Below are 11,575 nucleotides of genomic sequence, written 5' to 3'. Positions count from 1 at the left end.
CATTTGGGGTCAGGAGTTTGAGACCAGCCTGGCCAACAGGGTGAAACCCTGCCTCTACTAAAAATACAAAAAAAATTAGCTGGGCGTGGTGGCGCGCGCCTGTAATCCCAGCTCCTCGGGAGGCTGAGGCAGGAGAATCGCTTGAACCCGGAGGCGGAGGTTGCAGTGAGCCAAGATCAAGCCACTGCACTCCAGCCTGGCCGACACAGCGAGACTCCATCTCAAAAACAAAAACAAAATAAGGCGCAAATGGGAGGTGAGGCAGTGAAGTTCGCGAGTGTAGATACGCTCAAAGGACTCATTAAATGTCATTTCATTTAAAAAATGAAATTGAGCATATGTGCAAGCAAGGTTCACACCCCATTTAATCTTCACACCACCACGGGGTAGTCACTATTATCCCCATTTTACAAGATTAAAACACTGACGCTGGGAGGTTGACAGGGTTACCCCAAATCACATGGAGGAGCTGGGCTTCCCCCCACCTCCTCTGCTCAAGTCTCCCTGTCCCCAAGAGGTGCGGACGGAGGCAACAGCCCCTTGGCCCATAGGTGGAGCAATTGGCAAACGCTTCGCCCGTCGCCGGAACTGCGAGCTCTCAGCGGGAGCCGAGACGGTGCAGGGCCCAAGAAGCGCCTTCTTTCCCAGCCTGCGCCCCGATGCTGCGCGTCCTGTGCCTCCTGCGTCCCTGGAGGCCCCTTCGGGCCCGCGGCTGCGCTTCCGACAGTGCGGCCGGGGGCTCCGAGATCCAAGTGCGCACCCTGGCGGGTCCGGACCAAGGTAAATGCGCCGTCCGGGGGCGCGCCCATGACGCGACTGGAACGAGGCCAGCCCGGAGGCAGCCGGGGGCGGGCAGGCGGGCCGCTCAGTGCGTTGAAGGATTCGATCTCCAGTCCCTCCCTCACAGTTCTATGCGCCCCAAGCCGCTCCAGGCCCGAGAGGTGAGCGGCCACCTTAGGGGCTCCCGACTCTAGCTGGGGGCGGGAGGCCTCTGGCAACCTCGGTCTCCTCAAAGGCCCTTTGGGGTCTTCCGACTGCGTGGAAGGGGAGCGGGGTCCGCACAGATAGGACTGGGCCCAGCGGCCCCCAGGCCAGGAGCGGTCAAGTGCGCGTTCCCCTCCCCCGCCACTTGACCGGTTCGGGGGTGGAGGCAGCGGAGCCAATCCCGGGAGGCGTGCGACGACAGCTGGGAGCCCAGTGCGGCAGCGGGGCGGAGTGAAGAGGGTGCTTCTTCAGCTGCGCCCCTGCCCTGGGCCGCTAGCGAACTTTTGCGTCATCTGGTTCCAGGGAAAAGTTTGCTGCTTCTCCGTCTTTTGGCCAAGATCGAGGGTAGTATGGGGAGGGGGCGGTCAAAGTTCGCGGGTCACTGGCGGAAAACGCCTCCGATTGCCTGTTGCGTTTTTGTTGTTGTTTGGACTTTTGGAGCATTCAGTGGTGCTGATAACGCTCCTCATTCGCTTCTCCTGCCTTGGGTCTCCTCCCCCCATCTCATTCCCTGTTCCCTGCATTTGATACACAGATGGCATTGTACTGTACATTTCGTTGTATTGGTTCCTTTTTACTGGCTTAACACCAAGTTTGAAGGGGGGGCTTTGCCATAAAATCCAGTTACTTGCCCCCTGCTGTTGCCCACTGTTCCCAAGTGTGCATCTACCACCTTCAGTGGACACGGACAGGCCACCTAGTGTCCCACTTGATGAGAATTTCCTTGACCAGGTGGGATTGCTGAACCTTATACCGCCAATCTCATGCTTAGTTCACTACCCAACTGGCAACAGCTCTTAAAACAGTCAAGATTAGGCCGGGCGCGGTGGCTCACGCCTGTAATCCCAGCACTTTGGGAGGCCGAGGCGGGTGGAACATGAGGTCAGGAGATTGAGACCATCCTGGCTAACACGGTGCAACCCCGCCTCTACTAAAAATACAAAAAATTAGCGGGGCGAGGTGGCGGGCGCCTTTAGTCCCAGCTACTCAGGAGGCTGAGGTAAGAGAATGGCGTGAACACGGGAGGTGGAGCTTGCAGTGAGTCGAGATCGCGCCACTGTACTCCAGCCTGGGTGACAGAGTGAGACTCCGTCTCAAAAGAAAAAAAAGACAGTCAAGATTATTCTCCCCACTTACAGATTAAAAAACTGAGGCACAAGGTTAAGTTATTTGAATCAGGTCTGATTTCAAAGCCTGTGTTCTCAACCATTAGGTAATCACTGGCTCTTGTAGTAATTCGGTGACTCAAAATACAGACTTGTACATCTGTAAATACAAAAGTATCATGGGTTAAAGACCTTTAGGCTCACTTGCAAATGTCGGGAATCATTTTATCCAAAACATAATGACAACGATCAGCAGATTAAGCCTCTGCCCCTGCCAGAGAGCACGAAGGGCAGGAAAAGTCAGTGAGAGAAAGAGAGACAGAAACCAAGATGACAGTGCGGAGGAGGCATGGGGACGAGATCACACACAGAGCCCTCCCAGGGAATGAGTTGGGGTCATTTGATGTTCACATTAGAAGCTGCGGGTTCTGCCTTCCACTGGGGCTGATGGCACCAGAGTACTGTTACATTTTACCTGCTGCCCTTGAACTTGAGGTTGGGTGGTGAACCACTCTTCACTGTTCTTAGCGGCTTTATTTCTCATACAGTCATGTGTTGCTTAACAACGGGGCTCCATTCTGAGAAATGCATCATTAGGTGATGTGGTCATGGTGGGAGCATCACAGAGTGTACCTACACAATCCTAGATGGGATAGCCTACTGCACACCGAGGCTACGTGGTGTATAGCCTGTTGCTCCTAGAATACAAACCTGGACAGTATGGGACTGGGCTGAATACTGTAGGCAGCTGTAACACAATGGTAAGTATTTGTGTATCTGAACACAGAAAAGGCACAGTAAAAATACAGTCGAAAAGATTATTTAAATAGTACACCTGTATTGGGCAGTTACCATAAATGGAGCTTGCAGGACTGGAAGCTGCTCTGGGTGAGTTGGTGAGTGAATGTGAAGGCCTAGGACAGCAGGGACTGGTTTGGCACCAGGGACTGTTTTCATGGAAAACACACGGACTTGCAGGGGGACAGATGGTTTGGGGATGAAACTGTTCCACCTCAGATCATCAGGCATTAGATTCTCATAAGGAGCACGCAGCAACCTAGATCCCTCACATGCGCAGTTCACAATAGGGTTCACACTCCTATGAGACTCTAATGCCACCACTGATCTGATAGGAGGTGGAACTCAGGCAGTAATTCAAGCCATGGGGAGCTGCTGTAAATACAGATGAAGCTGCTCACCTCCTGTTATGTGGCCCAGTTCCAAGCAGGCCACAGACTGGGATGGGTCCACAGCCCTGGGGGTAGGGGACACCTGGCCTAGGACATTACTGTACATTACTGTAAACTCTATAACACTGTACACCTAGGCTACAGTAAATTTACTTTACAAATGTTTCTTTCTTCAGTAATAAATTAGCCTTAGCTTACTCTGTTTTTACTTTATAAACTTTTAAATTTTTTTCAACTTTTCGACTCTTTTGTAGTAACACTTAGCTTAAAACACACATTGTACAGCTGTACAAAAAAAATTTTCTTTCTTTAGATCCTTATTTTATAAGCTTTTTAAAGTTTTAATTCTTTTTTTTTTTTTTTTTTTTTGAGACGGAGTCTCGCTCTGTCGCCCAGGCTGGAGTGCAGTGGCCAAATCTTGGCTCAACACCACCATACCTGACTTTTTTTTATTTTTTTAGTAGAGACGGGGTTTCACCGTGTTAGCCAGGATGGTCTCGATCTCCTGACCTCGTGATCCTCCCGTCTCGGCCTCCCAAAGTGCTGGGATTACAGGCTTGAGCCACCGCGCCCGGCCTAAAGTTTTAATTCTTAAACTTTTTTTTGTTAAAAACAAAAACACAAGCACACACACAAGCCTAGGCCTATCACTGTCTTCCGCCTCCACATCTTGTCCCACTGGAAGGTCTTCAGGGGCGATAACATGCATGGAGCTGTCATCTCCTATGATAACAATCGGGAATACCTACTGAAGGACTTGCCTGAGGCTGTGTTACACTGAACTTTTTTTTTTTTTTTTTTAATAAGTAGGTGTACACTCAGCCAGGCCTGGTACAGTGGCTCACTTAGCTCACTCTTGTAATCCCAGCACTTTGAGAGGGTAAGTAAGGCGGGCGGATTGCTTGAGCCCAGGAGTTTGAGACCAGCCTGGGAAACATGGTGAAACCCCTTATCTACAAAAAATAAAAAATTATCCAGGCATGGTTGTGCATACCTGTAGCCCCTGCCACTCAGGAGGCTGAGGTGGGAGGATGGCTTGAGCCGGGGAGGTCAAGGCTGTCCGATATCAAGGATTCCTGATATTTGCAAGTGAGCCCAAAGTGACCCATGAGTGAGCCATGATCATGTTACTGCACTCCAGCCTGGGCAACAGAGTAAGACCCTGTCTCAAAAAAATTAAAAATAAAAAGTAGGAATACACTCTAAAATAATGGTAAAAAATAATATTGTAACTATATAAACCCAAAACATAGTCATTTATTATCATTATCAAGTATTATGTTCTGGGCCTAATTGTATGTACTGTGCTTTTGTACAACTGGTAACGCAGGCTAGTTTACATCAGCCTCACCACAAGCATTTGAGTGTTGCATTGCGCTATGATGCTACAGTGGCACTAGGCAATAGGAATTGTTCAGCTCCGTTATAATCTGATGGGACTTATATGTCTTATATGTGGTCTGTAGCTGACCAACTAAAATATGCTGTGCATGACTGTAATTAATGGCTCTCCTTCAACTCCTTGGCTGGGCACTCAGGGTTTCTCCACCACAAGCTGACCTTCCATCCTCCCTCCTCTACCCATGGCTCATCTGAAGCTGTGTTACCTCTGTGTTTTGCTCTAGCTGTGCCCTGTCTTGGCTCCTCTCCCTTCTTTTCTGCCTGTGGGAATCTTTTTGGAACTCCCTGCTCTGCGGCCCTCTCCCTGACACTGTCCTTTTATGCTTCATGTTTCTGAATTTGTCTCCCTCCTAGGCTGTTGGCTCTTTGAGAGTGAGGATTGCCAGCTGGGTCCAGCTGTTATTTGAGCAAATCCTGTTTGTTTCCGGATGTCAGTTTCCCCTTCTGTATAGTAAAGGGTTGGTTGTTAAACCAGTTGTTCTCCATACTACCCTCCAGTGGTTTCCTTTTTTTTTTTTCTTTGAGATGGTCTCATTCTGTTGTCCAGGCCGGAGTGCAGTGGCGTGATCTCGGCCCACTGCAGCCTCTGCCTCCTGGGTTCAAGCGATTCTCGTGCCCCAGCCTCCCGAGTAGCTGGGATTATAGGGATGTGCCACCATGCCCAGCTAATTTTTGTATTTTTAGTAAAGATGGGGTTTCACCATGTTTGTCAGACTGGTCTTGAACTCCTGACCTCAGGTGATCCACCTCAGCCTCCCAAAGTGCTGGGATTACAGGCGTGAGCCACCGCGCCCAACCCTTCCAGTGGTTTCTGTTGACTCCTACCCACACCACCTAGCCTGTGACCCAAGCCCTCTGGACAGAAGTTATCCTAGGTCAGCTGCTCAGTATTATGGTAGGTTCGGTAAGAGTGGGAAGGGTGCAGCATAGCCCCATCCCCACTACTGGGGCCAGAAGGGCAATGTTCCCAGCATCGGGGCTAGACTAAGAACACAGGGACCTTGGCTGATTCCTCTCCATTTCTCCAGGACCTAGCATGTGGTAGTGCAAATTGAATGTTGCACAATTGAATGTTGGCAGCCAAAGACACCCTGCCTGGCTCCTGGGGGGCTCCCAGCTTAAAGTTCAGACACTGTATTAGGTCTGAGACTTGCCCTAGTATCTGGGCGTTTTACACAAACTCTGGCTAGATACTTATGTGCATTATCTCTTTTAATCCTAACAATAACCTTTTTATTATTTCTCTTACAGATCAGGAAATTGAAGCCAGAAGGGTGAAGTGGTTTGCCCGAGGCCATGGGGCGGGTGTGTGGCTGAGTTGTGGCTTAAGCTAAGGGCTGTAAGATTTGGCAGTCAGTATTGCAAGAGGGAGATGTAGGTGGAGACAGGAGATGAAGCTGAAAGATAAGAGAGAGTCAGCCAGAGAGAATGGAAGGAAAGAACAGGAAAGCAGAGAGAGGAGTGTCTGCCAGTCCCAGGACACCACACTTTTATCAGCTTTCTATTACTACCTAACAAATGATCACAAACTTTGTTGCTCAAAGTCACACACACATTTAGCATTTTGTAGTTTCTGTATGTCAGAAGTCCAGGCACAACTTAGCAGAGTTCTCTGCTTCAGGTCTTGCCAGGCGGGGCTGCAGTCGGGAGTTGGCCAGGCTTGATGGGAAAGATCTGCTTCCAAGGTCCTCAGGTTGCTGAGACCTGAATTCACCTCCTGGGGTTGTTGGACTGAAGTCCTATTTTCTTGCTGATTGTTGGCCGGGGGCCACCCTCAGCTCCTAGAGGTTGCACGCAGTCCTTTGCTACTTGACGCTCTCCTTAGGCCCATGAGTTTCTCTAATAAGACAGAGCCTTTTATATACTATAACCGAATTACCGAAGTCGCATCACCTTTGCCAGATAACCTAATCTCGGGAGTGACCTTGTCTAACCTTTGCTGTATACTATTGCTTAGAAGCAATTCACAGGTCCCACCCACATGCAAGGGAGGGGATTATTTGGACTGTAAACACGAGGGCCACTCTGGGGATCTTGGATCTAGACTGTTCTGAAGTTTGCGGGGGTCAGGGTCCTTGACTCCTCCAGATCTGGCATCTCTGTATCCACTGCAGTCTCTTCTCCAGAGTTGCCCCATTTTCTCTCCTGGAGCCCTGGAGCTGGAAGTGACGGGATGGCCATCTGCACACCTCTCTGGAGCCTCCAGACCTGCTGGGCTCTAAGAGCTCTTTGCAGGTTTCTGGGGAGGCTAAGGAAGTCCAGTTTGCCTGAATGTTACAGTTTTGCCCCTAGCCATAGTTCTATAATTCCTGGCTGAAAACCCTGTCCCTCGAGAGCCCTGAAGTTTTCATTGGCCCTTCTGTGTCTCCGATCAGCTTCCACTGAGAATGCCTACTTCATAAACACTGCTTGTTCACAGACAAAGCTGAGGACCCTGGGAGATAATAATAAGGGGTCTTTGAAGGCCAAAGGATTGGGGCCAGAGTGGGTGCAAGAGCCAGATTGTGGGGGCCTTGTGGTTGATATTAAGAAGTTGAACTTTATTTTGAGGAAGAGAAGGGGAAAGGGGAGGGACGTGGTCAGATTGGGGTAAGAAAGATGACTGTGACCCAAGTGTGGAGAATGAATGTGTGTGTTGGGAGGGAGCAAGACTGAGGACTCGAGGGTCAGGTGGGTGATCCGAGGGATGCAGGAAAGAGCCTGTGCCAGGTTAATGGCTGTGAGAAGTGGTGTGAGCCGAGAGGCCTGAGATGTCTTTAAGAGGCTGGATTAGAGGCCTCAGTGACTGAGTGCATTTTGTAGGTGAGGGAAGAGCGAGGTGACAGGATCAACTTCTGGGTTGATAGCAAGGTCACTGGCTCACCAATGGAGCAGGACATATCAGTTGAGATATCAAGTAGGCATTTGGCTATTCAGGCCTGGGGTGCAGAGGAGAGCTCTGGGCTCCTGGGCACACATGGGAGCCCTGGATGTACAGGAGGCAGGTGTGTGTGAGCTGTGGAAGGGAGGTCCCTCCTGCCTCTCCTGCCTCAGCTTATCCTGCTCTCCCTCCGCCTGAACTCCTCCAGTTCTGGAAGGCACCCTGCAGTCCCACATCTGGACCCTCTTCTCTGCCACTCCCTCTGCCTGCAACAGGCTCCTCTCCTGGACTGTCCCCTTCCCTGCACCTTGCCAATATGCATGCACACACACAGGCACTCGTGCACATGCTCACATATGCACCCATGCATGCACACTTACATGCACACATGCACTCTTACATCTTTTGCCTGGCCAGTTCCTACTCTCCTGTCAGCTCTCAGCTTAAAGGCCAATTTCGTCCTCTGAGAACTCATTGCTGACCTTCTATACTAGGGCTCCCCTCTGCCCACTGGATGCCCCTTACTTGTTTGTCCTTTTTCTCCAAGTTCTCCTCACAAATAGTAATTGTTTAATGTCTGTCTTTCCCGCTAGGCTGTAGGTTCCATGAGGACAGGCCCTGAGTCTGTCCTGGTCTCTGGAATCATGGTGTCTAGTAGAGGCCAGCACACGGCAAATATATAAATGTACAAATGAGCGAATGAAGAGCATCTGATTGGCCTTAAGGAACTTAGGCAATTAAAATGATTGGGCAGAAGAGAAGCAGTGAAGGAGTGCAGAGGCATCACCTGAAAGGCAGAAGGAAGGAAAATGGGGGCCTGCCAAAGCCAAGGCGGGTATGTGTCATTATGCATCTGTCCAAACCCGCAGAGTGTACACCGCCAAGAGCGAACCCCAGTGTACACTAGGGCCCCCAGGTGGTGACAGTGCATCAATGTAGGTTCCTCAGTTGCAACACATGTGCCTCTGGTGGGGGATGGGGATTGGGGAAGGGGCTGTGCCTGTGTAGGGACAGGGAGTATATATGTGAACTGTATTGAACTGTATTTTCCACTCCATTTTGCTGTGACCCTAAAACTGCTCTAAGAAAATAATCTATTGGCTGGGCGCGGTGGCTCAAGCCTGTAATCGCAGCACTTTGGGAGGCCGAGACGGGCGGATCACGAGGTCAGGAGATCGAGACCATCCTGGCTAACACGGTGAAACCCCGTCTCTACTAAAAAAATACAAAAAACTAGCCGGGCGAGGTGGCGGCGCCTGTAGTCCTAGCTACTTGGGAGGCTGAGGCAGGAGAATGGCGTAAACCCAGGAGGCGGAGCTTGCAGTGAGCTGAGATCCAGCCACTGCACTCCAGCCTGGGCAACAGAGCCAGACTCCGTCTCAAAAAAAAAAAAAATAATAGTAATAATCTGTTTATAAATAAATATTCTAAGAAGCCAAAGCAGAAAATGATCAAGCGGAGTGTGTTAATGTCAGCAGAAGTTTTTGCCACCGAGAGGTTGAGGCAAGGAGAGAAACGTGTCCCTTGGTTAGTGATGTGGCTATATTCATCACTTTAATGAGAATAATGTCTGATGAGTGATGGTGCTGGAACCTAGGTTGGAGAAGGTTTGAGCGAATGGAAGGTAAGAAAGTGACTAAATGAGTATAGAAAACTACCAAGAAGCTTGGCTGTTGCTGGTGAAAGTACATTACACAGGCGGGGCCAGGGTTACCGTCTTGTCAAACAGGACAGAACACCAAGCCTCTGTATTTAGTTGCTAACTTCTTATGACAGAGGATCATATTGATCTGTCCCCATGACTGTGCAGTTAGCAAAACCCAGGCTTTGAGAAACCCTATAGGTGAAATGCACCAGGCCCCTCCACAGATAATCTCTGAGGGAAAGACGGGGTCGTGGGGAGCACGTCAGGATTGTAACAGGATTTAAAAGACACATGGCAATTTTAGAAATTAGCAAATCTAAACTATGATACCTAAGGATGCACACCTGGGTGATAAAATTATAAAGAAATGGCCAAGCCCGGTGGCTCACGCCTGTAATCCCAGCACTTTGGGAGACTGAGGTGGGTGAATCACCTGAGGTCAGGAGTTCGAGACCAGCCTGACCAACATGGAGAAACCCCCGTCTCTACTAAAAATACAAAATTAGCTGGGCGTGGTGGCACATGCCTGTAATCCCAGCTACTCGGGAGGCTGAGGCAGGAGAATCACTTGAACCCAGGAGGCAGAGGTTGTGGTGAGCCAGGGCAAAAAAAGCGAAACTCTGTCTCCAAAAAAAATATTATAAAGAAATATACAGAGGTGATTACTGTAAGTCAAAGAGTTACTTGTTCAGGGGGAAGGAGGGAGCTATGATTGAATCAGGGTATGTGGTGAGGTTCCTGAGGTGGCCAGCACAGTTCTATTTCTTGATTCGGGTGGTGGTTTTCAGAGTATTGGCCTTATCATAACTCCTCAAACTCTAGAGGAAGAAGTCTGCTGTGAAGAAAAGATTAAGGCCGCGCGTTAGCTCACACCTGTAATCCCAGCATTTTGGGAGGCCAAGGCAGGCAGATTGCTTGAGCTCAAGATTTTGAGACCAGGCTGGGCGAGATGGCGAAACCTCGTCTCTACAAAAAAAACACGAAAATTAGCCAGGGGTAGTGGCGTGTACTTATAGTCCCAACTATTTCGGCGATTGAGGGAAGAGAATTGCTTGAGCCCAGGAGGTTGAGGCTGCGGTGAGCCATGTTAACACCACTGTACTCCAGCCTGGGTGACAGAGTTGAGACCCAGTCTAAAAAGAAAAAATGAAAAGCTCTCCCCCCAAAAAAAGAAAAAAGAAAAGATTAATATGGAGGGAGGGAGTTGTCAAATTAAAGAAGGTGCATAGGTGCATGTATGCTTGTGTGTGTGTGTGTGTGTGTGTCTAACAATGGCAGAAGCAGGCGAGGGCTACTGTGGTGGCCATTCTTCCCCTCCCCATTTTGCTCCACGGTTTACAAGCCCTTCCACTTTCTCTCTGAGGCAGAAAGAGCAAGGGGTTTTCCCTCCATTTTATGGTTGGGAAAATTGAGGCCTGCCTGAGTGTGACTTGTGCCAAGTCACTCTGGTCATCTAGGGCAGAGGCTGCCCAGAGCCCAGGCCTCCTGCCTCCAGTCCCCAGCCCACAGCCCAGGATTAGGCAGAGCCAGCTACTTGCCCATGGCTGCCCTGACTCCTTACAGGGATCACCGAGATTCTGATGAACAGACCTCGTGCCCGCAATGCCTTGGGGAACGTCTTCGTCAGTGAGGTAAGAAAGGGTGGGCGCCAGGGTGGGCTGGGGATGGGCTAGGAGTATCTAACTGGGTGTCCTCTGTAGCTGCTGGAAACTCTGGCCCAGCTGCGGGAGGACCGGCAAGTGCGTGTCCTGCTCTTCAGAAGTGGAGTGAAGGGTGTGTTCTGTGCAGGTAGGTTCTTTCTCCTGCCCCCATCCGGGCTCTGCGTGGTGCCCACCAGCCTCCAGGGGTTGGGGGAAGCCTTAGATCAGCTCCAGTATGGGATTCATTGTTGCCGTTTTACAGATGTGAATGCAGAGACTCGGGGAGGAAAATTCCCTTGCCTAGGATCACATAGCTAGTAAGAGGTAGGATAGACTTTAGTTGGAACTTGGCCCCTCTAACCCTTAGATCCTAGTTATTTCAGCTATGCCATGCTTTGTTCTGACCCTTCACGGGGGAAATAAGAAAATGGAGTCCAAGACAGGTGCAGTGGCTCACGTCTGTAATCCCAGCACTGTGGGAGGCCGAGGCGGGTAGATCACTTGAGGCCCGAGTTCGAGACCAGCCCGGCCAACATGGGGAAACCCCTTCTCTACTAAAAAATACAAAAATTAGCTGGGTATGGTGGCAGGCACCTGTAGTCCCAGCTACTCAGGAGGCTGAGGCAGGAGAATCACTTGAACCTGGGAGGCAGAGGTTGCAGTGAGCCAAGATCGCACCACTGCACTCCAGCCTGGGGAAAAAAAAGAGAAAAAATGGAGCCCAAAGATGCTCATAAGGTCAGTGGCCA

At 50.2% G+C, this 11,575-nt stretch overlaps 1 protein-coding gene across 3 annotated transcripts in view; it reads left to right on the top strand.

The window, feature by feature from the left end:
• The first annotated feature begins 564 nt into the window (after window positions 1–564).
• Window positions 565–11,575, top strand: part of ECHDC2 (enoyl CoA hydratase domain containing 2) — a 28,086-nt gene continuing 17,075 nt past the window's right edge. For all 3 annotated transcript variants that reach the window (XM_011926291.1, XM_011926290.1, XM_011926289.1), the window contains exons 1-3: window positions 565–780; window positions 10,750–10,817; window positions 10,887–10,974. In XM_011926291.1, coding sequence (XP_011781681.1) covers window positions 660–780; window positions 10,750–10,817; window positions 10,887–10,974 — 277 coding nt within the window. In that variant the 5' untranslated portion in view covers window positions 565–659. The remainder of the gene's footprint in view (window positions 781–10,749; window positions 10,818–10,886; window positions 10,975–11,575) is intronic.

This window comes from Colobus angolensis, unplaced genomic scaffold (assembly GCF_000951035.1).
Source record: "Colobus angolensis palliatus isolate OR3802 unplaced genomic scaffold, Cang.pa_1.0 Scaffold68, whole genome shotgun sequence".
In the NCBI taxonomy this organism is placed as follows: Eukaryota; Metazoa; Chordata; class Mammalia; order Primates; family Cercopithecidae; genus Colobus; species Colobus angolensis.
Note: the sequence above shows the minus strand (reverse complement) of the source record. Positions and strands in the feature narration are given on the sequence as shown.